Here is a 27391-nt window from a genome sequence, read left to right as displayed (position 1 = left end):
GTTCTCCGAGCCAGACCATTACAACGGCTACCTGCCAAGCTTCGCCGAAACAGAGCCCACAGATAATTTACACACCTCACAGGGGTGCCCCGAGGAATAAATGAGATAAAAGTCTGCGGGAAAACTGTAAAACTCCGAGATCCCATTAGAAATGCTAATTGCTGCCTTGCTAGCCTATATTTAAATGTTAGGAAAAAACCCACGGAGATTCTCTTAAGCTCGGGGACACTCGGCCCCTCTGTGGCTCCCGTGGGCGGCCGGGGTTGTCCGGTGCCCGCAGGCCGCGAAGGCCGACTCCGCCCGGTGCCACGCGGTACGACGCGGGCCGGCAGCGATTCCGCCCCCGACGGGGGGTCCTCGCAGCACTGCCCTCCCCGGCCCGGCCATGGAGCGCGGAGTTCGGGTTGTTGGCCTCGAACTGCGTGAGGGAGCGAAAGGCGACCCCCAGTCCCGCGCTCCCCTCACGTCTCCCGACTTAGCGGGCGTCGGGCTGGCTTGGTCGAGCCTCCGAGAACGGACTTGGCCTTACGGCTCCCCGCAGCCCTCCGAGCAAACGTCCGAGCGCGGGCCGGTGACCCGCCTCCAAGCGCGGCGAGGTGGGGCCCGGGGGTCTCGGCTCGGCAGCGGGCGGGGAAGCCCCCCGAGCAAGGTCTTACATCAGCTACCCCACGTGCAGTCAGAGGGAGGGAGGAAGTCGCTCCAGTCCCCCGGGCTGCGCCTTTACCCCCGCCCCCCCTCCGGCCTCCGCCCCTCCCGCCGCGCGTCTCCCCGCCCCGTCCTTGGTGCAGCCGCGGCCGCCGAGCCGAGCAGCGCCGCGCGGGGCCGAGTCGAGCCGAGCAGCCGCCCGCGCCGCGTCGCCGGTTTAAGCGCAGTGCGGGGCCGCGGCCGGGGGCGGCGGTAGTGAGACCAGCGCTGCGCTCCAGCCCCCTTTTCCCTCCATGGTTTCTCTCCGCTCCCGTGAGTAACTTGGCTCCGGGGGGCTCCGCTCGCCAGCCCGCACGCCGCCAGCCGCCTGCGACCGCGCCGCCGGCCTCCACCGCCAGCAGACCCCTTCCGACGGCCCTCGCTGCGCAGGCCGGGACGCCTCTCCCCCCTCCGCCCCCGCCGCGGAAAGTTAAGTTTGAAGAGGGGGGAAGAGGGAAACATGGACATGAAGAGGAGGATCCACCTGGAGCTGAGGAACCGGACCCCGGCAGCTGTAAGTAGAACCCCCGTCGGGCGCCCTCTACCCCCAGTACCCCCACCCCCCCGATGACTTGCATGTAATGGTGGCCACCTGCGGGGCCCGGGCCGCGGGTTCGCCGGCCCCGGCTCGGAGAAGGGCGCAGCTCGCGGGCTCGGACGGGGAAGGCAGGCGGGCGGGCGGGCGGGCGGGCGTGGAGGGGGGGAGCGAGCGCGCGGGGATTAACTCTTTGGCGTCCGAGGGCCCCCGCGGCCGTCTGGGGAAGGCGGTGGGGTGGGGGAAAGCAAACTTTGAGCTCCTCGCCGGCCGGGGTCCTCTTTCGGAGGAGCGCGTGTGCATGTGGCCGGCGGCGAGGGAGGGAGGAGGGGGTTGTGTAACGCTGGGAGCCATGTTTGCAGCCTCTTGAGATGCGCGGCCGGGCGGAGGCCGGGGCCTGCCGAGGAGCCGCGCGGCCAGCCGGGGCCCGGCCCGCCGGGGCTCCGCGCGCCCCGGGCCGGCCGCGGAAGGGGCTCGGGCGGGGCGGGGACTCCTCCAGTCGGGCCTCGCGGTTGGCGCCGGCGGGGCCGAGGGCAGGGGCCGTGGGGTGAGGAGGCGGCTGTCGGCCTCCGAGGGGGGCGAGGAGCCCCCTCGCGCGCCGGGGGGCTTGGGCGGGCGCGGCCTGGCGCGCGGAGCGGGGGAGGGGCGAGCCGGGCCGCGGAGGTGGCGCAACCGCCGCCCCTCCCGAAGCCAAGTTTGAAAAAAGGACGCGGTTCCCGCCAATTTTTCAAGCCTAAAAATAAAACTTTTTCCCCCATTTCTCTCGTTCCCCTTTCGTCCTCCGGGCCTTTCCCACTCCCGGCCTCTCAAGGCGCGCCCCGGTCGGCCCAGGCCAGCCGTTGTGGCGGCGGCGGCTTCGCCTTTCCTCCGCGCCGTGGCGGCGGAGCCCGGGGCCCCTGCCCGGAGTCTGGCCCCTCGGTGTGGGCGGGCTGCGGCTCCTCGCGCCAGCCGGGGCGCGCCACGGTCCGACACAGCGCCATGTTGGCGGGCGCTCGTCTCCCTCCGCCGCGTATGCCGGCCTGTGGGTTCGGGCCACTGCTGCCGGGCCGAGCCCGTGGCTTGTTTTGCGCCCGCCTCGCCGGGGCTCGGCTGGCATTGGCGGGAGCCGCGCGCTGCGGCCGCCGCGGACTCCTCCGGCTCGATTCCTCTTCGGGAGCGCCGCCGTCCCCCTCCCCCCTTCTTAAAAGGGCAACGCCAGGCGGCCGCCTCCGCCCGGGCCAGGCGCCGGGGGTACGGGCGGGCCTCGGCTGGGCTCCCGGGCCGCGCGGTCTCGGCGGCCTCTGCCCCCGCACGTGCTCCAGGGAGGCCGTCACTCGCCGCGGCGGCTGCGTGAGCGGCGGGCGGGCCTTTGAGAATCGCCTCTTTCTTCTCCATCCCTACCCTCTGTGCTGCCGGGCGCGGGGCCATGTTCCCCGGCGCCCGCGCAGGGTGGCCGCGCCTCCGCCAGACCCGGGCCTCGGGTGAGTGGCGTTCCCTCACCGTGGGGAAGCCCAGGGGAAGCCCTCTCACCCTGCCCCAGTCGAGCGATGGGCGCGCTTCGTGCAGTCAGGTAGCTGTGGGTAACAAGTTGCCAACTTGTGGAAATTCATCCACCTGCGTTCTCCTGGTGTCCCCACAAATGGGGTACGGGGAGAAGCGCCCCGCGCATCCCTGGAGGACCGGAGGGGTGGGTGTCTCCACTTGGTCCCCTGGGTTTTCAGGTTGAGGTTCGACCACAGCAGTCCCATCCGTCCACAGTCAGACATTTTGTGTCGGCCACGTGCTAGTGTATTGAATGGTTAAGCCTTTTCGCACCCTAAAACTTGAAGAGTTGTGTTCTCATTTTGAGGAGTTGTTAACTTCAGACCTTTGCATTATTGCTGCGTAGCTGCAAGTCAATAGAATGTGGAGTAAATTTAGCCAAAATTTCCAAAAGTATGCACGTGGATCTTCAAGGCGCTTTAAAATCTAAAATTTCAATTCTTTGTGCGAAAACTAAAGTACTTTAAAGTAGTCGGTAAGAGCAATGTTGCTCCCTCTGGGAAGCACAACTGGGCTGATGTTCTCACTATATGGAATTTTTTCACATATGCAGTAACCAGGATATTTTCGGAAATACTTAAATAAAATAGGAGCAGGTGTTAACTTTTCAAGTAAAATCAACTTAGGTCTTACGCTCTTGCCAAAGACAGGTCAGTCATGTGATTGTTTCATGAACGTTAAATTAAAAGTCAGTTTTCAGTTGCACTATCAGGCGACTAGTGGCTACTGTTACTGGACAGCACTAGCCTACAGCAATCCACTGGTTTATTAAATAAATATTTGAGTACCAGCAGTTATGGCAGGGTCTGGAAAAGCAGGGTGAACTAGACAGCAATCCCTTCCATCCTGGAGCCTAAGAACCCGGTGGTATCTATTGTACTGGTGCAATTTAGAGGCTTTGGTTGCGTGCTGGAAGCCTGCTAAGGTTGGTGGATAGGTGAAGAAAGGCTCCCCTGGGAACCCTGAGGAGGAGACTGAGACAGCAAGAGTTAGGTTTTTTGGTTTTTTTTTTTTTTAAGATTTTATTTATTTGACAGAGAGGGAACACAAGCAGGGGGAGTGGGAGAGGGAGAAGCAGGCCTCCCGCTGAGCAGCGAGCCCCGATGCTGCGGGCCTCGAACCCGGGACCCTGGGATCATGACTTGAGCCAAAGGCAGATGCTTACCGACTGAGCCACCCAGGCGCCCCAAGAGTTAGGTTCTTAAGAGAGGAAAGCTCTGATCTTAAATTGAAGGCTTTCCAGGGAAAAAATGCTGTAGGTTTTGAAGGACATTCTTAAAAAGCTAAATATTTTGCACAAAAGAATCATCCTTGAGGCAAATGAAAAGTTGTTGGAAGAGGACTCCTTTAAAACCAAACTCAGTCACATGGCTCCTTATGTTTGTGGGGCCAGCTGTTAGAGAGTAGGCTTGGCCTCTGGGATCCTGCAGACTTGTCATTTGGGAAAAGAAAACCTTTTTTTCGGATTTAGAGTATGGACAGGAGGCTCTTAAATGCGTACATGCATTCCATGATTGACTTAATGCCATCAAGTGAGAACTAAGTGTTGGAGGAGGGTAGAGGTTCACAAATGTTTTTTGTAAATTTTTTTTTTTTAAGACCAGATGGGCTTTTATTGTGTGTGTGGCTTTTTTGTTTTTATTTTGAGGTGTGAAGATGACCCTGGTAACACTTTTACCTTCTTGTGTTCCTTGGCCAGTGTATGCGAGACCAAGATAATAGGTTCAGTTCACCTATTACTATATTTTTATTCCTTATAAACGCAAGTATGCACATTTAAGAGGGGACTTGCAAAGAAATGTGTATTTCAGGCTTTTTTCTAAGACCAAAACAGCTCTTAATATCAGGTGTGTTCTCATAGTGGAAAATGCCTAAGATGGCATTTAAAAATCTACATAAAGAATGGAGATCACCATTTTAGAATATAGGCAAGAATAAATATTTTATACAAAATATTGTGTTGTCAGTTCACTGAGAACAAATTGTGTAGTGCTAGAACACACCACATACATCACAGAAATTGGTGGTATTTTCAGATTTTGAAATGAGACACTGATAGGGGCTAGTGAGATATAATTTAGTTACATTCCAAAATGGAAAAAAATAGCTGTTCTTTATGTGAGGCTCTCATCCTTCCATTGCACCAAATATGGCACTCTGTTATGAGCACCGTATTAACTATGCGTCCAGGGACAGCCAGCTTTGATGGTAGCTGTTTGAGTTTTTCATTCATTTAGAAAGCCAGGCAGTTCCTATGGTTCAGTGGATGCCTCTGTGGGACTCTGGTGGGCTGTGTGCGAGACTAGGCACTCCTCCCCTATAAATAAGAGTAGTCTTAGGAGACACTTTTCAGTTTCCTCTACTTTATACCTTTTAAAATTTTTTCCTCAACTTTTGTCATCTTGTGTCTATTAATGTAATTTTTAGCATAATGGGATATTCTAATTGCATAGCAACTAATTGGTTTTTTCATTTTTTAAGTATTATATCTAAATTGAAGGAAAAAATAGGTACAGGTAAGCCAAAAATAGTATATGTAGATAAACAAAAATAAAATAGGATTGGGTGGGTGGGTGATTTCTACCATCTAGACATTGGGGTATATAGTATATTTATATATTTAATTTTCTCCAAATTCAAATTTTATTAATGCATATGTTTATATAAATACAGTAAACTTTATCTCTCTGTGTCACTATTGTTTTGCAGTCTGGTTGTTAATGTCTGCATAGATCATAATTTATAGGGGTGGTTAGAAGGCTTTTTGCCATTTTAAATAGTACTGAAATGACCATCTTGTGATGTGAACCTGTCTTCTGTCAAATTGTTTAGAATGGTTGCTTTCTTTACCTACCCACCAATAGGATGTGGGTGTTTCCTTCTTTAATGCTGATAGTCCTGTCACCTAAATACAGTTGAGAACCATTAATATAAATTTGTTCTGTCATTTTGAAAACATTATTTTAAAATAGTGGTAAGGTGGAAGGTTTGAACATCCGTTAACTCAGAAGAATGAAAGTTGACAAAGATGGCAGGAGTTGCTTTTTCTGCATTTTTGGATTATTTCACTTAACTGCAATAACCATGTATTACTTTTCTAATTTAACTAAAGGAATTGATAATTCAAAATGATCTATAATTCCTCCATAAATTTCCCCCTCTAACAATTATAACCATTCTAATTGGGAAAATCACCCAACCAGTTCCAAACCAGTTAGGTAAAATTGATTTGAGTAGCCAGGGGAGTGGAAGGTGAGAGCAAGTTGGAGAGGATCAAAGGAAAATTGCTTGATTTTGTCTGTGGCTCTTAGCACCAATCCCCATAACTTGACTACAGTATACATTTCAGATTTTTTGGTTAAAAAGTAGTAGAAAATAGTATTGCTTTTCTGATAGTTGCAGAAAACAAAAACAAGAGTTAAATAGGAAATAATGTGATTTTTAGTTTTTAAGTATTTACCTTGAATTCATATTTGAAAAAAAATCTGGTTTAATTGGAAAATGAAGGATGAAGAGTAAATTTGGTCTCTAAAGTTAAACTGTCTATCTTCAAGCAGAAGGCCACCTAACTTTTTCTTGGACTAAATAGCTCCCTGAGTTGTACACACAAATAAATGTACAAATGCCTGCCCAACCTTATCTCCTTAGATAGTAGCTCTGTGAGGATTTGGAACATAAGGAGAAACTGGGGCCTTTTTTTTTTTTTTTAAGATTTTATTTATTCATGAGAGAGAGAGAGAGAGAGAGAGGCAGAGGGAGAAGCAGGCTCCCCACTGAGCAGGGAGCCCGATGCGGGGCTCAATCCCAGGACTCTGGGATCATGACCTGAGCTGAAGGCAGACGCTTAACCATCTGAGCCACCCAGGCGCCCTGGGGCCATTTTTTCTTGATTAGAATCCCTCATTTATTCTGGGACTAGATTGGGAGGCCACGGGGTTTTCTACCCCCAACTCCCTGCCCTCTGTCCCCTCTCCCACAGTTTTATCCCTTGCAAGCAAGTCAGGGTCCCTCCATAGCAAGGAATAGGGCAGGGGGAAGGCTTAGTTTTCTCAAATGCTGCTGACGCAGTGCCTGAGAGCAAACACCTTTCACGTGCTCCTGTTTAGAACTTTATAGGGGCTAGAAGAAGACTGCTGAGGGTTGGCTTTCCAGACGTGTTGTCCTCGGGCACAGCCCCAAGTGGAACCCTGTGGTCTCTGCTTTCTTCAGTAAGTCCCCCTCTGTTCTGTGCATTTTCCCCAGGGGCTTATCCTCTCACTGTGCCTCTGGCTCTTTGTTGGGGCTGGGGTGGGGCACGTTTCTTTACTACTACTTCAGCCTTCTCTGCTGAGCCATACAGTCCTCTGCCTGACTCACCCCAGTGAATTCTGTTGCCTCCTACTCGTGGAGAAAATTTATTAAAGGTCTCAGGTGTGCATTCCCTGAACTTCTTGCTCTCCCACTTATAAACTCACCTACACCTGTATCCATCCTGGCTTTCTCCATAGCAGATGATCTATCTCATTTTTAATATGCAGTTTTTATTGTTGTAGTTGCACATCAACTTTTTTAATGTGATCTGTTTTTTTTTTTATTTTTGGCTTGTCTGTTTTTTGTCCATGTTTCTTTGGGGTTTTTTTTTTTCTCAAGGTAAAAACGGTATCCTTGAGAAAATGATAAATTCAAATACCTAAAATTTCCAGATATCAAGAAAAGGTCACAAAAATAACAGGGGTTGGTTGCCATTTTAAATAAAGAACTCGGAACTCAATAACAGACTCAAATGTGTCTATTCTTTCACCTAGCAATCGATTGTGAGGAAAGAATCCTGATTACAGAAGTTTTGTGTAAAAAGATACCATTATTTATAAAAGGGAAAATTGGAAATATATTCAACAGGGAGGATTGTAATTTGTGGTATATCCATATACTCTAATTTCTTTAGCCATTAAAAATACTGAGTTGTTAAAGTATGCTAAGTAATAGAGTTTTATTTCACCTATATATGAAATATACAAAGAAAGACTGAGCTAATATACCAAAATATTAACAGTGACAAACATACTTCTTGCATTGATGTGATAATGCTTGTGATCAGAAAGAGGTTCTCTTTTATATCCAAGTTTTCTATTGCTGCATCTCCTCAATCCCCTACAGTCCTGACAAACCCGTAGGCAGTATTCTGACAAGCCTGTGACCAGTTTTCATCATTTAACAGTTGTGAAAGCTCTTTCTCGTCCTGGGGTAGGGGTGACTGAAACAGACATGACCCTGCCCATCATGAAGCTTGAAGTCTAGCGGTGACTTTTTAGATCTTTATTCTTTTAATAGATTAATATTATCATCATTGAAATGCTAAATAAGATTTTTTTTTTAAAGATTTTATTTATTTGAGAGAGAGAGCATGAGTGGGGAGTGGGCAGAAGGAGCAGGGACTTGATCCCAGGACTCATCCCCACTGAGCAGGGAGCCTGACACGGGACTTGATCCCAGGACTCTGAGATCCCAGCCTGAGCCGAAGGCAGACTCTTAACCGACTGAGCCACCCAGGTGCCCGCCAAGTAAGGTTATATAGGAAGGTCTCCCAGCCGCTCACTTTCTCTTCCTGAGAGATTTTCTGTATATATAAGACAGCGAATCTATTCTGCACATTTTTCATCCCACCGTGTATCCTGGAAATGAGTCCCTGGTTGATGGGCATTTGAAGTTGTTTTCTAATTTTTTTCAGTTCTTTCCTCAATAACTTCTTGTGCCTTATTTCAGAAGCCTTTGCAGGTGTTTGAAGCCGGTGCTTCACCATCGGTGCCACTCCTGATTCTTGTCTTTGCACGTTCCCCAGGGCTCTGGCCTTTGTCCTCTTCCTGGGGATTCCTTCCTCCCGCTCTTTTTTTCTGCCCTGAGGACTCCAAATACAGAGCTGACAATTCTCCTCTGCGCCCCGGACCACATGTCCAGTTGTCTGGAGATACTTGGACCCAGACATCCCAAGGGAATCTCAAACTCAATATCCCTCATAGTATTCATTACATCTGCCCCTCGGAAAGCTGTTCCCTACTTATTTCCATCTAGCTACATGGCTTCCATTTCTCTAAGCCAGACTTCAGCTTCCCCTCCATCATCTTCCATACCCAGCAACTAAACCTGCAGATTTGAACCATTTAGCATCTTTTTTTTTTTCCTTCCGATTCCCTCCTCTTAATTCCTATTCTGCTGTTGGTTCAGCAGACCTGTTTTAGTTCACATTTGAATCTTTATGGTAATTTTTTTTAAGATTTTATTTATTAGAGGGAGAGAGCAAGCACAAGCAGGAGGAGAGGGAGAAGCAGACTCCCCACTGGGCAACGAACCTGATGGGGGGATCTATCCCAGGACCCTGGGATCATGACCTGAGCCAAAGGCACCCGCTTAACCAACTGAGCCACCCAGGCACCCCTTTATGGTAGTTTTTGATGACCCTAGTTACAGTGAAATTTTACCAGTTGAAAGAAATACCCTAGAGGTGATTTCTCCCAGTGAGCTGGGAGGTAATATGGCTAACTCTAGTCCCTCCTCACTTGGCTTTTGGCATATTAGTGTCATTCTGTATAATAATTTGGATTCTCTGTGAGCTACAGTCGTAGAAAATCCCCCAAACCAAATGAGAACTTTTAGTTGTATTGCTGTATTAGATGTGTGGGCAATTACAGTTGACTTTATTTTTTTTAAGATTTTATTTATATGACACACAGAGAGCGAGAGAGGGAACACAAGCAGGGGGAGCAGGAGAGGGAGAAGCAGGCTCCTGGTTGAGCAGGGAGCCCGATGCAGGCCTCAATCCCAGGGCCCTGGGATCATGACCTGAGCCAAAGGCAGACGCTTAACGACTGAGCCACCCAGGTGCCTCTGGTTGACTTTATTTTTATGGTTTGTTGGTTTTACTTTTTTAAAATACAAAAGAAATACATGCTTATAAAAAGCTCAGTACAGATATGAATAAACAGCAAAGGTCCCTGTCGTTCCCCTCATCACTTTCCCCAGAGGTTACTTTTTTTTTTCAGCATTTAGTATGTTCCAGGTGCTACTCCTCTGCAACTGCATGCCATGAATGCTATTATCTCCCCTTCACAGATGAGGAACTGAGGCACAGAGAGGTTAAGTGACTTTTCTGAGGTCACACAGGTTGTAAGTGGCAGAGCCAGGATAAGACCTTGGGCATCTGTTTCTAGAGCCCACCTCTCCTCACTGGTCACCTTAAGATTTCAGGTGTGATTTTCTCCAGAAAAGGGGAAAACGGCAGAGGTGTGTAAACGAATGTGGAATGAAGGAAGGAAAGAAGTAAAAGGTGTAATTGGCCTGCATGTATCCTAACTGTAACCAGGGCTTAGGAGGAGGAAGTAGACAGGGTAGTGAGAAGTAGTAAAGAAGCAAGTGAGAAGTTGTGGTGTTGTGGGTATCACTGACTCTAAATCTGTCTCCTTCTCTGTAAATGGGGGGAGGGTGTGGTGGTGCAAAGAATAATGAGTAAATTCTCCGTAATGGTAACAGTTGCTAGAGTGGTATCCTTGGATTTTGTATGGGAGGATGAAGACATTATTAGCTCATATTCTCATTTTAGAACTATGAGGATCTCCCTTCCATATACATGCTTGATTAATGCTATTTAACATAGTAGATTTACTGCAAGAGTGCCTTTGGCCGTTAGCTCTAATTTGCATCACCGTAAATTGCCCAAAATTTGTTAAAAAGTTGCAAGTTTCAGAGTCGACCACAGAGCAAGAATGGAAGGTAGGGATTAGCATGGGAGATAGACAGTAGACTGTTTATTAATTGATCAGTATTTAAAATTGTGGGGCGCCTGGCTGGCTCAGTCAGTAGAGCATATGACTCTTGATCTTGGGGTCAAGAGTTCAAGCCCCATGCTGCGTTGTAGATCTTACTTTAAAATAATAAACACAAATAAATAAAATCTTCAGATATGATACCCTTGGATGGGTTGGAATTCTGAATTTCAGGACCCACAAAGGAGATTTTATGGCCTGAAAACGGAACCTAATTTAACAGTTTTCTCCCCTGGAAATATCTTTCACATGTAACCCAGATTGATCTTTGTTTTGAATGAAGGCCTCTTGCATCTTGACCCCTTCTGATTATCTTAGTAAAGATTAATAAAACCAAAAGTGAAAATGTATACTGTTGCCAAAATCTCTCAGGGATTTGATAGGCAAAGTAAAGTTTTCCTCTTTTTCTTGTGTCAGTCCCCTGGGCCTTGAGAGAGACTCAGCCAGTGGGATGGGGGTGGGGGTGTTTTCTCTGCTTTTATAGTTAAAGCCCCCCTCTTGGGGAACAGACTTGGGAAAAGGAATAAGGGGGTATAGTTTCTTCACTTATATTTTAAGAACTCTTGTTCTGTCTCTGGGAAGTAAAGAGTTTAAATCTTTATACCATGGTGTAAAATCCCATCCTTGATATCTATTGGCATGTTGTTACTAAAGGCTTAATCATTTTTCATTTATTTATAACTGTAATCTAGGTCTAAGTAGAGGCTGCCCCTGTATGTGGATGTTTTTGTTGGGTGTTTATGGTTGTAGGTTTTGCTTTGTTCTTTGTTTTATGTATGGTTCTGAAAGCTTATTTTTTTTTTTCCCTTTGTCATCCACAGGTTCGAGAACTTGTCCTGGATAATTGCAAATCAAATGATGGGAAAATTGAGGGCTTAACAGCCGAATTTGTGAACTTAGAGTTCCTCAGTTTAATAAATGTAGGCTTGATTTCAGTTTCAAATCTCCCCAAACTACCTAAATTGAAAAAGGTAAGTACTTTTTTCTTTAGCAGTAAAAGAGAACATCCTGAGAAGGGGAAACATACATGATTTTACCTGTAAGGAAGCAGTTAGTGTAGCAGGAAGCAAATGGCCTTTGGACCTGGGCATATATGGGATTGAATTCCAGCTCCACCAGTTCCCTGATGGATGATCTTCTGCAGGTTACTTAATCTCTCTAAGGCTCAATTTCCTCACCTGTAAACTGGTGATATCACCTAGTCTTACACAACTGCTGTGATGGTTAGAAATAATACATGTTGGATGCTCAATAAATAATAGTTATGAAAAATAATTATTTTGTGACTAAGCTGTTACTGGTTAATTGCTATATGTTATAATGTTAGCTGTGTTTTTTTCTTAGTATGCTCTGGTTTAGGAACCACAGGTGCCTCCCACTCTTCGTGTTCTATGTTTGTTGGTTAAGGGTGAGTTTCAGTAAAGACTTTTCAGGTGTGTAGTCTGTGATAATTCAAACCCATTGTGTAATTCTTAATGACTAGAAAGTTTAAAATGTGGTTGTGACTGCAAGAGTTCACTGTAACAAAGCGACTGTATTTCCCATCCTAGCTGATGGCTCATTGTTAGTACTTTATTGGTCTAATTATAAATCACCCTCCACACTACCAATTAAAAACCCTCAAGAAAAATGTGTTCTCATGTCCTTGCACTTGTAACTGTCTCAGAGCTCCAGAATGTCAAATTGGAAGAAACTTTGCTCGAATCTTCCAGCCTAGTCCCTTGCTTTATAGGCATAGCAATAGACCCAGCAAGGTACAGTGATTTGCCTAAAGCCACACTTAACAAAAGAAGTTAGTACTAGAGCCAGAACTAGAGCCCATACCTCCTATTTCCTAAGCCAGTACTTTTTCTATTACATCATGAAAAGTATATGTAACTATTGCAGACTTTTCCACTGTTTTGGTGTTTACTTTATTGGGGAACTTAGGCAGAACTTTTATCTAAAGCTACACATAGAAATCTGTAATCAGATTTAGGCAAAATGCAGGTAGGCTGTTCTGTAGCTTGCTTGAGTCCTGAGAGGAGATAGTTATGGGTTAAGTACATGAAGTAAAAACCAGAAGCTTTTTTTATTCATGACCTTATTTAGGTAATAAATGCTTAGGCAGTCCTCATGAGTTTCAGATAACTTAGCTTCCTATCAGAAAGAATAATCCTGTTATATTTAAATTAGTATATTGTTCCCTTTCTTCTGCTAAGCATCTACTTTAGAGGTTCAAGTGTAATCCTTTTATATTTACATGGGTTATTGGTGACACTGGGAGCTCTGATTAACCCCATTAAACAACTGATGGCTTTCTAGCATGTGTCTGCATAAACTAGTATGATCCTACTGTATTTCGTGTTCTCTTTTCCTAGCATCCTGATACATTTTCCTGATTTATTATGGTCTGTACTATCAGACATAGGAGAGAAGTGAATCCGTGACCGTCTATATAAAGGCTTTATCAAATCCTTCTGAAGCCTTGTTAATCACTTGCAGAGTTAGGGAGGAGTGGAGAGATCTACAAATCAAACTTAAAGGCAGATAAGACATTCTCACAACTGATACAGACTTTATTTTCTTCCTACCCTGGAGCATAGATTGTTTTTTAAAAAAGAAACAGATTCTGAAAGAATTTTTAGTGTGTAAATATCACAGGTTTCCTAAATTTACCCATTGATTTCATTTCAAAATAAATATGCCATTAAATGCTTTGGCAGATTGCCTTGCTATCTCTATTCCCTAAGATATTCATGTTGAAAGGATACGAATATTATATATGTGTGATAGTCTAACCGGTCAAGGAAAATGGGAAGTGGTCTCTGTTTTTGTTTTGATTTACTGAAATCTTAATAAAGCTGACACTTGAGTCTTTATTGATAGACTTGTATTTTTTTTTTTTTTTTTAAGGATTTTTTTATTTGAGAGAAGAGTGAGAGAGCACGGGCTGGGGGAGGGGCAGAAGAAGAGGGAGAAGCAGACTCCCTGCTGAGCGGGGGCCCAACTCTGGCTCCATCCCAGGACCCGGGGATCATGACCTAAGCCAGAGGCAGACACTTAAACCAACTGGGCCACCCAGACACCCATAGGCTTGTATTTATAAATCTAGAGCATGACTAGATAATTTGGAATATCTCATGGGAAGGAAAAAAAGTTTTGAAATGTTGTGTTTCCTCTTCTGAAATATTTAGTAACACCTAAGTAGGACTTGAGTTGTTTTTTAAACTCACTCTTTCAACAAATATTCAAGTTTTTAAAAGTTCCTCTGTTCTGCATCATGTAGTTCATTTCATTGCATGCCAAAGACTAAATTACATGAAGTTTTCATGCTATTCTGAGTACATAGCATAGTGGGAAGGGCGAGTTTTTCTGAAGCTAGTCTGCCTGGCTTCAAGTCCTTGATCACCTCTGTAACTGTTGTGTGATCTAGGGCAAGTCATAGAGTTATAGTTCATTGTCCTCATCTGTAAATGCAGGTAATAATTCTACCTATCCCATAGGGTTGTTGTAAGAGCAAATAAGCTCATACATTTCTAGTGTTTCGAACAGTGCCTGGCACTTACTATGTAAGAGTTAGATTTGGTTGCCATTGTTGTTGCACTTAAACTAGAGAAGTGAAACCAGTTCTGTGGCCTGAGTTTTTTCATCTGCAAAATGAAGAGTTTGAATTATATGCTCTCGACTGTCTAATTTTTCCGGCTCCAATTTCTTTCACTTCAGATTCTAATTCCTCCGTGAAGGCTCATTCCTTCATCGGCACACGACTTGCTGTGCTACTTGACCTGCCACTAAGAAATTAGAGTAGGTTCTCATAAAGGCTAGTGCCAGGTTTATGCAAGAAAGGGCCTCTGGAGAGTTGGTTTCACCAACCCTGAAGCTGTTTCCCCACTCACTTTACTGAGGTCATGGAGCTTCTTTAAGGGCTTGCTTTGGGACCTGTGCCATTCCTATAGCCTTTGGAGCAACACTCCCTGGTGGCTTCCAGGTAGAGAACCTTCCAATGTGTCAGAACTATACAGAACCAGAACAGGTTTTAAGTGGGCATAGTGAGCTTTGTTTGGCACACGGAATAAGCTGCTTAGAATGCACAGACCATTTACCCGTCCTGGCAGGTATAGACTATTGCAACTTCTCAAAGAATTCTAATTTGTCTTGACCCACTTTTTAGGTTAGAAAACGGTTTCACAGATGTTAGGGGCCAGATCTTGAGCAAACTATTTAATTAGCAGCTGGTTAAGGAAATGCAGCTCTTACCCATCCTATTTCTCCTTCTGCCTTGAAATGTTCTTGGGATCTGTAAACTACTTACCTGGTTTTAATCAAACAAAATGAACAAACATGCCCTAATAGGAACAGATATTATTTGATCTTGATAAGTATTTAAGAATTGTATTTGCTACTTATAACACCTTGGTGATAAGTGTTTCTCTGTGTATTTGTATGTTGTATGTTCTCTTGCAGCTTGAGCTCAGTGACAATAGAATCTTTGGAGGTCTGGACATGTTAGCAGAAAAACTTCCAAATCTTACACATCTAAACTTAAGTGGAAATAAACTGAAAGATATCAGCACCTTGGAACCTTTGGTAAGTAAATGAGAACTTGGAAACCAGGACTTATTGGTCATTTTCATTTTCATATTTCTTTATAGTGAGGGAAATGCTTGGAAATAATAATTGATTAAGAAGGTGGTGGTTTTTATTATAGTACTTTCTATAGAAGTTTTAAAGATCAGGGCCTCTCTAGTTATGTGTTCCTGTGGCTTTTCTCTCCCTGCCTGATACCGTGGTGGTTTCCTTCAATGGGGAATTCTTTTCTTTTTTTGTCCTTTTTAACTTTCATATATTGACCATAGACTTAAATAATTATCTTAAATTTTTTTCCTCAAACTGGCCAGGCTATTCTGTACTTTCATACTTTTACAGAAAAAGCTGTTCATACTGGATGGCATACCTGAATTGCAGATGGAACAGTCCAAGGACAGCTCCAGTTAGTTTTAGGTCTTCTAATTGATCTTGTGCCCCAGCTGGATCACTGTTGCCTTAAGTTTTACATGGGAACCCCAAAATCCTCAGTCTTCATAATGGGATAAGCTGTAAAAAGTTAAGTGCCAATTGGGTTACAGGCTTACTGTGTGACCTTGGGCAAATTGCTTCTTCTCTCTGGGCCTCAGTTTCCTCACTTATGAAGCAGGGAGGATAATAAGCTTTGCCTTACTTTACTTAGGAGTTCTGAAAATAAAATAAGGTAATGCACTTAACTTTGCCCTGTAAGTTGGGAAGCTGTGCTAGTGGGGGTCCAGTCCACGTGGAAGTTGTAGGGCAGAAAAGAGCTGGAGGGAGAGGTTAATGTAAAGTGTGGGGCAGCCTCCCAGGCTGTTCTGTGTGGCTGCCACCTGGAAAGTGCTATGAATTCAAGATTGTTAAGTGACTGATTTGTCTAACTATGACATTCTATAAATTTGGCATTTAGACTGAATTCCATTTTAATAAGCTCCTAGAACTCCCAACTTGTTTCACACTATCCAAAGAAACCTATGGTTTCTTTCTGTTTTTACGTATACATGAAGTCAGTGTTTCCATTTGACTTATCTCGCAAACATTAATTGGGAGAGGGTTTTGCAAGCAGATATTGAGGGGTCTCAGGATCCAGAAGAGCAAAACCCAAGAGGATAAGGCATCTTTCTCTGCTATCGTTATCTTTTCTGGTGTCACAGTACATTAAAATATTTGGGTTTCACCTAACTTATACAGAATGCTCTGTCGATATTTCTAGGGAAGATAGAGTTAAATTGTGACTTCTTCTAACAAAGAGGAGTTCTTGCCAGAATTATAGCATCTTTTTCCTCCTAATCAATAATTAAGGCTCTGCTCCAATGTAGGTTAAATCACCTTTTATTGAGTCCCTTTATTTTTATGTTTCATTCAGTGGACCACGTTTAGCTCCTATTTCTCAAATGCTGGGAGCCTGTTTCTCACCTTTGCTTCTTGAATTTGCCCCTTTGTTCTGTTATAGGTACACCCAGATACTTGGGCTGCTTCCTTTTTACTAGTTTTATTCATTTCCTCTAACCCAGTCCCCATTTCCAATGTTTAAGCAAACATTAGTGAGTTTTGCTGTATTCAAGGACATTAACATTGGCCCATTGTATCCTCCTGTAACCCAGAGAAAAGAGAATGACTGTCCGCCTTTTAGAGATGAGGAAACCAAGTTCAGAGAGCTTAAATAATTACTCAGTGACCACAGGATAAATGGCAAAGTAGAGATTCAAATCCAACTACCATTCTTTCCACTGCCCTTGGGACCTGTTATTTTTGCCTTTGTATTTATTCCATATCCAAATTGACATTAAACTGGGAATTCCAACAGGAGCACTAAATTGAGTGCTGGTGTCTCCCAGCTAGACAGGCTACCCTGAACCTTTCTTTATTGTTTATGTGTCTATGATAGGCCTGTCGATTCAGGGTCACTGTGAGCATACGAACCCCTTTTTTCTAGAACAGAGTGCCACGCAGTACCCTCCCATTGCTGGATCACTGGCTGTTGCCTGATTCTTGTGGCAACCCCAGTCCTCTTTGGTGTTTCACCAGAAGCCTTTGTCCATGTCGTAGCACACACAGGCAGAGCAGAAGCAAATGTTATATGGGAGTTGTTTTTTTGGGGCGTTACTGACCTGGTCAGCGATGTATGAGGGCCCTTTGGAGGCAGTGAAAGTCTAGGTCCCCCAGAACAGTGAAGAGTGGGAAATAATCATTGTTGTATTTACCATTTTTGGAGGATCTGCTACATACCATACACTGTGGTAGATGCTTTAGGTATGCTATTTCATTAGTAATCCTTAAAAAACATTTTTACAAAGAGAATAAGAAATAACATGGCCCTTGTTTTATGCATGAGGAAGCTGAGGCTTGGGAGAGTCCGAATCCCTTGTCCAGAGTCACACACCTGGCTAGGCCAGTGACAGAGCCACAGTGCTGCACACCCAGGGCCATCTGGAAAGGCTTGACTTCCCACCATTCTCCTGAACTTGCTGTTCAGATGCCTGGGGGTGCTAGGTAGGTCTCCTGAAGTTATATCTTGGAATAAAATAAAACTGTAGGAGAAGGTGAAGGGGGGAATGTTGGGTCCGTTTTGTCTTCTGAAAGTATTCTTCAGTGGGAACACCATCCTCATCCTCATTAACCACGTACATTTTGAACACCGTCTACTTTGAGCCCAGTTCTTACAGTCATTGCAATGATTGTGAATGCCTCTGCTTGCTACAGGGATATTAATCGAGAGACAAAGAAGGCATCAATCCAAACTTCCTTGGACACCTTTTTTAAGAGACCTGGGCCATCCAAACCATCCCCCAAAGCCCTTCTAAATTCTAAGAAGGCAAGCAAAATTATTGTTAATAAAATGTTTAATGTGTATTATGGCTAGCCTATTAGTTTTAGGCCACATTTCTGGTGTGGTAGCATTCTGATTTTTGGGCTTTTTTGTTTGTTTGTTTCTTGTTTTTTTTTGTTTTTGGGGTTTTTTGTTGTTTTTTTTTTTTAGCAGTATTTACACATTACATTGGGGTCCTGAATAATCTGTGGGTAGTGTATTTTGGGCCTTAAAGCACAATTTTATTACTTTAAACAGTTGTAGAGTACTACATTTACTTGGAATTTTGTTGTTTATTTGCTTTCACTTCATTTTCTAGCCTACTGTTTGGCATGTTTGAATTATTCATAATGGGTTCTTTTCTCAGGAAGTAGCCAAAATCTCACAGATTCATGGAGTTTCAGAAATAGGTGGGCCTTGGAGGCTCTGTGTACTGTGACAGGAGATGGAACTAGAGAAGGGGCTTGAGGCACTGTAGAGTGTGAAAGATCAGGGGTTGTATGCATTTTTGTGCATCCGTTCCTAGGGAATAATTTTGAGAAGTAAATGGCTCATTCCCTTGAGTGAAGAATTTTTAGACTTTGGGAAAGCTGCCTAAATTTACTTGTGGTCGTATCTTAGCTGGTATAGAGACAACCTTTTGTAGAAGAGAAAAGAGTTCCCAGGGTGCCAGCTAGTTGTCTGGGGTGGTATTTCAACATTTTTTCCCTCTTTGGCAAGAAGTCCTACCTGGGCTTTTGGAGGTCAGGGCCTGCCCAGTGGGGAACCTAATCTGAAAGCTACACAACATAAAAGCGGCTCTCCCTATGATTAGAAGGGCTGGGGACAGCTTTCTTAAGACCTCAGGGGACTAACTTACATAAGCACATTATTTGATCCCCAGACTCTTGGATCATTGTACATTGGTGTTTTGAGGAGTGCATTTGCCTGTTGCTCTAACCCTGCTCTGTGTTCCCTGCCTGGCTCTCTGTTCCCAAGGGCTGCTCAGTACAAATAAAACAAGTGTGGGAACCTCTTCTTTGACCAGGAAGATGAAGATTCTGTAAGTGCAGGGGTCAGCAACCCTTCCTCTGCAGGGCCACATAGATGTTTTGGGCTTTGTAGGCCATATGGTCTGTCGCAGCTACTCACTTTTGCCATTATTCTAGGACAAAAGAAGCTGTACATAGTACATAAACAAATGAAGTGGCTATGTTAGAATAAAACTTATTTTACAGAAACAGGCAGTGGGCCAGGATGGGCCAGTCGTCTTTTGACAAGCCCTGCTTTAGGGTAAAGATTTTTAAGCCATTTTGTAACTGTCCTGAATCACTAAGATACCTCAAGTCCTGAAGACAAGGTTTTTTTCATCTGCATTTCTTTCTGGGTGCTTGTGAATGTTGAAATAGTTTTCCCAATAAAGCATCAAAGCCTTTGAACAGTGTTTATTTTTTGCAACTTCATGCAGAGATCCTCTTAATTTTGTTTGTTTGTTTGTTTTAGTACTACTTTCTCAGAGAATACCAAGCTTTTTCTCCTGATTCAGAACGCTTAAAAGTGACATTTATGAAGCTGTATGTCCTCTGCCCTCCAGGCTCATTGACCCTATTCTAGAGGGCACCAGGCTACATACTACTTGATGTTTTGTGTTCGCTTCTCCTTCCTGAGAGGGTCTGCTGTGACTTCCTGTTGCTCTCTTCTACTTGCCTGTAATAGACTGCCTCTGCCCTCCCAGTGTCTCCCTTCACCCTTAGTCACTACTTACAAGAGCTGGGATTAAAATACTAGTACACAGTTGTAATAACAAATGAACCTCTGAGTTAAAATACATGGACATTTTCTTACCCACTTTGGCTACTCAGAAAACTTTCCTCAGCCCAAGCTTTTAGATACCAGCTATTTTGTATTCTGCATTTTAGATAGATTAAATCAAAGTTCTAAACAAATGAGGTATTGCAACAAAATTTCAGGGTCTGGTAAAGTCAGAAGAAATTTATATCAGAAAGGTCTGGTAATGGTGTTGATCCTTTCCCCCAAATTAAAAAAAGACTATTTCTCTCCTTCTCAAGTTTCAACTCTCGAGTGCCCGTTCCTTTTCCCCAGTCTGTACTGACTCCTCTCTTCCTGGAGAATAACTCTTATCACTACACTTCTTGCTTTTATTATATGCCATTCTCTAGTGTTTCACATCTGTGTCTTTGAATAGAAATCTCAAGTACTTCAAGATTGATTGCATTGATTAATTGAATGAATTTTTTTCCCCATCCTGCCACCCCAGAGCATTGAAGACTAGGCTTGATATCCAGCAAGTTCTTGTTGGCCATTTGATTACTTGAATATTAAAATGTAGTTTGGAACCAAATTTATTAAAATTCTGTTTGAATTGTCTCATACTGTGAAAAGATTACGTTTTAATAAATATTTTTTCAAACTCATTTTTCTTAAAACTCGTGCTGCCAGAAAAAGACAGTTCTCTGAGAAGGTAGATTATAGAATCTAAGATCTAGTGACCTATTATAAAGGTTGCAAAGGACTTGAAATGTTTTCCTGTGTATAAAGCTGCGTTGGTAGCAGCTAAATGAATAAAGAGCCTGGAATTTTACCTCTTCGGCAGATGGGTTTTGTTGCTTATGTTCCTTTGGTTTAGGAATTTTGTTTCTTCATCCTTTTCTTCAGAAAAAGTTGGAATATCTGAAAAGCCTGGATCTGTTTAACTGTGAGGTTACTAACCTGAATGACTACCGAGAGAGTGTCTTCAAGCTCCTGCCCCAGCTGACCTACCTGGATGGCTACGATCGGGAGGATCGGGAAGCCCCTGACTCAGATGCTGAGGTGGATGGTGTGGATGAAGAAGAGGAGGATGAAGGTAAGTGGGGGTGACGTGCAGTGAACCTAATTTCTGCCTATCAAAGGTCATGATAAGCTATTGAATATTCTTGCTATTGAGAACAATAATGACTATCCATGTGTATAGACATTTCCATTAAATTTGGAACTGGAACCTCTATTTAATCTTGGGACATTGAAGCCTTCAAATGATTCAAAATAAAAATGGTTAGCCTTAAATTTGGAGACTGTGTCCTCACACATTGAAATAATTGTGGCTTACAGTTTAGTAAGAGGACCATCATCTCATGTCTCCCTGCCTTATTCGTTACTCCCCATTCTTGGGTACTGTCTGACTTAATCTTACAAACTCAACTTTGTCAACACTTCCAGATTGCATTTCCTGATGCCCGTGAGCTAGGTTAGGTTCCTTGTGCATGCTAAAGCACCTCCTCGCTTACCTCTTTCATAACCTGTCACTCTGCTATTCTTGTCCCTTTCAACTATGCTATGATGATCTTCTTGGGTAGGAATGGTCTGTTTCATCTTTATTCACAAGGCTTAGCACTTCATAGATACTAGGTACATGTCCATTATATCCAAATGTAAATAAAATAGCTTTTCTGATGGGCTTGTGCTCTCCTTGCACTGTGACTCACTGACTCTTGAGCCACTCAGGATAAATAGTTTCTCGCCTCTCTAGTGGCTTAGAGGAAGCAGAGCGATCAGTGGCTTAGAGGAAGTCAGCACGAAGAGAAGTTACTCTCCTAGAATTCCTGATGTTGCTGGAATTTGTGGTATTACTGTATTTGAAGCATTATTTTAAATACCTTTTCTTTAAAGATGAAAATACACAAAACAAATAGTCAAGAAAAGTAGAGGAGGAAAACATCAGGCAGCTTGGGTGCAATTAATGGTGTAATACAGTGGTAGCATCTTCGCAAATTTACAGCAGATTTGAGACAAGGCAAAATAGGAGGGGAGGTAGGATGGTGTACACATCACTTACGCCCTTCACTGAAGGTTCTCAGGTAGTCCTGAAAACCCTTGTGCCTCTTGTCGTCTGTTTAAGTTCACCTTAAACAGGTCGAATGGCCATGTGTGCAAGAGCCTGTAAGGAAATTCCTTGGAGAGTGAGGAGAGCAGCTCCTGAGAGGGAGTATCAGTCAAGCAACAAGTTTGAGCATTTGTTATGTGCCAGGCATTATGGAATATAGTTTTGAAAGTAAAAACCAGACATGGTTCCTGTCCTCTTGGTCATTACGGTCTACTGAGAAATGTTAAGTAATCACAAGTGAGTAAAGCGTGTGATAATAGAGAAGTATCAGGTGCTCGTGTGTGAGCGTATGAGCTGGGATTAGGAGGTCTTGCGAGTCTGCCTGAGGAAGTGATGTTTAACTGAGACCCAAAGGTTTGAATCAGTGTTAGCCAGGCAGAAAAGAAAGGGAAGAGCATGCAGAGAATAGGAAGCCAGACAGCACCCCAGTTCCAGGACCAGGAAAGGTAAGAACCACTTGCCTCCAGGCTTGCACCAGATGGAGTGGAGACACAGAGGTTGCAGGTGCCTTTCAACCTGCTTCTTGTTCCCCACCCACCCTGACCCTCCCAGCACAGGCTTATGAGGGTTTCTCAGGTTCCTCATCTGGTATCTGGCTTTGTGGTGGTACCCTTACCTCAGAGAAGGAGCTCATTGTTATTTATTTATTGGGCAGGGGTGATAACTTTTTATTATGGAAAATTTCAGACATAGACAAAGATAGAAATAATAGTAAAACTAACTTCATATTCCCATTACTGAGCTTCAGCAGTTACTGGTTCATGCGGCGCCTGGGTGGCTCAGTCGTTAAGCATCTGCCTTTGGCTCAGGTCATGGTCTCAGGGTCCTGGGATCGAGTCCCACATCGGGCTCCCTGCTCAACAGAGATCCTGCTTCTCCCTCTCCCTCTGCTGCTCCCCCTGCTTGTGCTCTCTCTGTGTCTGTCTCTTTCTCTGTCAAATAAATAAATAAAATCTTAAAAAAATTACTGGTTCATGGCTGATCTTACATTATACGTACACACTCCTACCCACTTCCCCTTCCTTATTTTGAAGCAAATCCCAGGAATCCTGTCCTTTCATCAGTAACTGTTGTACAGCTAGTCCATCAGGACTCCTGGCCTCCAGATACGAAGGGCTCTGCTAGACAAAGGGAATGAGTTGCAGCTGCCTGCAAGAAAGGGGGCAGGCGTGGTGCGTGGGTTTCCTCGGCATCGGTGTAGCCCAGCGTTTGTCTCATGGGCAGACCTAAAGCACGCCGGCACCTTGGCAGGTGTGCCTTGTGGGCCGTCGAGGGTGTTTAGTGAATTCCTTTGGACTGTTTCAGAAGGAGAAGATGAGGAGGACGAGGAGGATGAGGATGGTGAGGAGGAAGAGTTTGACGACGAAGAGGACGAAGACGAAGACGAAGATGTGGAAGGGGAAGAGGATGAAGACGACGTCAGTGGGGAGGTTGGTGTAACTGCTGCTGTTTCCTCTTGGTAGTTAAAATGTGGAGGGGTGTTTTTAGGATTTTTTTTGTTTTTTAAGAAAAAGGAAAGAAGGGATGCCTGGGTGGCTCAGTTGGTTAAGCGGCTGCCTTCAGCCCGGGTCATGATCCCAGGGTCCTGGGATCGAGTCCCACATCGGGCTCCTTGCTCAGCAGGGAGCCTGCTTCTCCCTCTCTCCCTCTGCTTGTGCTCTCTCTGTCAAATAAGTAAAAAAATCTTAAAAAAAAAAAAAAGGAAAAGAAAGGGCTTCTGATGAAAGTAGTACACTTGTAAATAGACTAGTAACGGTTTGATTGATGTAATTCTTGTCCCCCTTTCAGTAAATACTAAGCAGAATGCTTACAGAATGCTAATTAGACACACTGCTTGGCTCTGCAGGTGTTTTGACCCTTTAGCTTATTGGGGGGAAGTAATGAGTTGAGTGTCCTTTCCATAGGGTGGGAAAACTGGAAGTGTTGAGAGCTGTTGGCATGTCTGCCCTTGGTTGTGTTGAAGGGAAGGGTATGTTTACCAAGTCTGAACTTGTTCTCGTATGTTCAGCTTAATTCAGTGAATATATCCTATGCCTGCTGTTTTAAAGAGTTGGGGATGCAAAGTTGACCCAGAATGTGGTTCTGTCTTGAAAGAGCATGTAGTCGCGTTTACGGGACACCCAGTGATACAGTATCTCTGAGGAGCTGAGTGCCACAGAAGGACAGGAGAAAGGAGTGACCTGACTCTGACAAACCTCAAAGGAAATTGTGAAAACAGGCAAAGAAAATGAGATGTCATCAAAAAGCACATTGCTTCGTAGTACAAAAAAAGTAAAGCTGAGCAATTTGTGTAATCTCATAGGCGTTTAATGAAGTTAAGTTCTTGAAAGAAGCTATTTATGAGAATGGGCATTTAGAAAATTCTCTTCTGAAATTTAAGATTTTAAAATCATTTCTCGAATTATCCGTTATAAATTGTTATGCTAATTAAACATGTCTGGCAAATAAAATGCTTACTTCTGAGAAGCAGTTTTTAAAGAAAATTTTAATTGAAGCTTATTCAGAAAAATGAACAGATTTCAGGACATTAAAGTAGATAAAGATAATATATTAAAAGTTTTCTCCTTGATGAATTGTTGCATTTAGTGGCAAATTATCTTTTTCTCTGTACTTCTCAAGTTGGCAAATTAATCCAATAGCACTCGCTATTTCTTTAGGAAGAAGAATTTGGACATGATGGAGAAGTTGATGAAGATGAAGACGATGAGGATGAAGATGAAGATGAAGGTGGGTCTGATGCATGCACTTAGGTCCTCCTCAGTTAAAAATCATGGGGAAAGTCCATTAATTTAGAATTTGAAACTACAGAGAACAAAATAAAATTCCCTTTGCCCCGGTGCCCTTCACAGGCGCTTCCGTAGCACTGTCGGTGCGCCCAGGCTGGTGAAACCTCCTGCTCTCTGGCAGTAATGCCCGCGTGCAGACAGGAGGCTGCGCTTGGTCACACACTTGTTGTGTTTTTAGACACCATCATTCGGATTACTGCCACACATGAGATTTCTCGTTTGGGAATTCTTTCACTAAAATCTTAATAACTGGATCATAACTTTTGCAGAATGTAATAATAATAGCACCTTTCCAACTTCATTAATGTTATTTCTTTCCCTACCACAAACAAAACCAATGAAACATCTATTTATTTGTTAGTCATTAGAAGTATAGATTCTCACACCTGTGTGGGTTTCAGAGTACCAGATTTTTTGCTCTGCTTTCCATTGGTTCGTGCTTTCTCAGCGTCTGCTCTCTGTGCCAGGCACTGGACTAAATTTACACTAGTACAACAATAGGCAGGGATCAGTACCTGCCTTTAGGGAGCTTTTTGGAACATCCTGCACGTTTAGGTAATTTCATTGAAATAGCGATGAATTTTTACTAGTTGGAAAAAACAGGATGATGTATAGGTATTCTTGGCTCAAATACCTAAGGATTCTAAGAAATACCTTCTGAGTTAATATTCACTTGCTACAATTTGAGTCAACTTAAAGAGAGCAAGTTAAAAATGAATGGAGAAAACTGGGTTAACTTGCTGTCATTTGAGATGCTGCTGTGCATTTTGCCCTTCTTCATTCAATGGTTGCTATTTATGCTTTTTAGTTAATACCTCTTAAAATCAGCAACCTACCAATCTAATCAAGCTTACTTTTTTTTTTTTACAATCTCCCAACCGTCAAAAAGTTCATTGTTGTTACTTCCATTAGCAATAACTTAGGCAAATACCTTTCTGATTGTCTCAAAAGTGAATTTTTGTTATTGTGCAGAAGAGGAAGAAAGTGGGAAAGGTGAAAAGAGGAAGAGAGAAACAGACGATGAAGGAGAAGATGATTAAGACCCCAAATAACTTGGAAAGAAAGAACTGTTCAGTATTGGTTGGACTGCTCATATGGATTTGGTAGCTGTTGAAAAAAAAAAAAAAAGGTAGCTGTGATACAAACCCCAGGACACCCACCCACCCAAAGAGCCAAAGAATAGTTCCTGTGACATTCCACCTTCCTCCATTTAGCCCCTCTTGGAAATTCACCACCAAGCTTGGGGACTTCACCCCAACAAAATTGTAAGCATTGTTAGGTTTTCATGTCAGACTTGCTGTAGCGTGGAGAGCTGTGATTGGGGAGCCGGCCGTCTGTGGCTACCAGTTACACCGAGACTGTAACAGCATTTTTACTTTCTGTACAACAAAGAAGCTTTGTAAATAAAATCTTAACATTTTGGGTCTGTTTTTTCATGCTTTTCTTTTCTTTTTAATGAATTTTTTTACATTAGGACATTTTATGTGTCAACTGCCAAAAAAGTATTTTTAAGAATTTAAGTGAAATAAACACGTTCCTCTTTGGTAAAGCCTAGTTGTATGCTTACATTTTTAAATTAGACTTTAATTGTAAGCTCATGTTAAAACACTAAAGAACTGGTTTCTCTGACATTTTTATGTTAATGGTTGTTGAGAGGAAATGCACAAGTGTATAGGATCTTTGAACACTTAAATCTGATTCTCCTCATTTCTCTACTGGGGGAGTCCACTTTTTTTTTTTTTTTTTTTAACAAAGCTTGAGATTCAGTGCTCTGGAGCCCCTGAAAGCCAATAAAAGATGTTAGATCCAAGTAATAGATGAATTTTTTAAAAAAAGGATAGTATAAAGGAAAAGCCTTACCCTGGGTTCTGGGAGATCCTAATTCTAATTCTGCCTCTGCCACTGATTTCCTGTGTGACCTTGCATTGACCTTTAGATCACCTCCCAGTCTGTAAAATTGAGGGGGTGTGACCAAATGGCTTCTGAAGTCTCTTGTAGCACTGATGGTCTGTGACCCTCACTGACAAGAAGGTCTGAAGAAAAAAATGGGCTTTGCATCAAGGCTGAAACATGTAGGGTTTGACTGACAAGTGAACAGAGTATGGTTTGTTACCAAGACAGGCGTGCTAAGGAGGAATGACATGTGAAAAGCCTTGCCAGGGAAGCGGGTAGGCACTGCCCAAGGTCAGCTCGGCTTTTCCAGAAGATGGAAATTTTCTCTATTCTTAAAGGGATTTGGGGGAGGGGTAAGATGTTCTGCAGTCTGTGTTCAATGGCTCAACCATTTAATAGATGCGTGACTTTGTTGTCAGTATTTTTTGTAGTAGAAGATTGAGGATTGTTTTAGTAAATTTTAAACTATAAGCCACCGGAATGAGTAGGGTTTTTAATGCATAAACGTAGTGTTAAAAGACTGGAATCTAATTTGAATTTATATCTAGAAAAAATTATGTAGTGTTAACGGCGTCCCCAGATTGTGTACTTTAAAATTGAAGTCTCTAGGCTTTAAAGTGGAATTTGCTTTTTGCAAAGGAAAGTCCGAAAAATTAAATTTGATTTCTGGTTTAACAGGTACTATGTTTTCCTCAAGACACAAGGCCTTTGCCATTTGGCAGATCTTCAGGTCATCATGAAGCAGTTTCTTCTGTAACTGGGTTTTGCATGTATTGCCAAATACCAAACAGTGACTTTGGACGCTTGTTTTCCTGCCTTTTCACGTTTACAGAACTTTGCCGGATCTACCAAGCACTCAGGCTGGGCCAGGCTCCTTGGGAGAGGGCTGGGATGGAGACAGGCCAGCTGTTGGGCGCTCACAGTAACTAGTAGGAAAGGGAAGACAGACAGGAGTGATAC

General features: G+C 43.7%; 1 protein-coding gene across 1 annotated transcript; it reads left to right on the top strand.

The window, feature by feature from the left end:
- The first annotated feature begins 821 nt into the window (after positions 1-821).
- On the top strand, positions 822-25960 carry ANP32B (acidic nuclear phosphoprotein 32 family member B). The gene is made up of 7 exons (XM_025888456.2): positions 822-1198; positions 11358-11507; positions 14983-15105; positions 20546-20735; positions 23058-23182; positions 24410-24479; positions 25511-25960. The coding sequence occupies exons 1-7, from the start codon at positions 1145-1147 to the stop codon at positions 25576-25578; spliced, it is 780 nt and encodes a 259-aa protein (XP_025744241.1). The 5' UTR covers positions 822-1144; the 3' UTR covers positions 25579-25960.
- Positions 25961-27391: the final 1431 nt, after the last annotated feature.

This window comes from Callorhinus ursinus, unplaced genomic scaffold (assembly GCF_003265705.2).
Source record: "Callorhinus ursinus isolate GAN/ISIS: 27379988/994484 unplaced genomic scaffold, GSC_fseal_2.0 scaffold24, whole genome shotgun sequence".
Lineage (NCBI taxonomy): Eukaryota > Metazoa > Chordata > Mammalia > Carnivora > Otariidae > Callorhinus > Callorhinus ursinus.
Note: the sequence above shows the minus strand (reverse complement) of the source record. Positions and strands in the feature narration are given on the sequence as shown.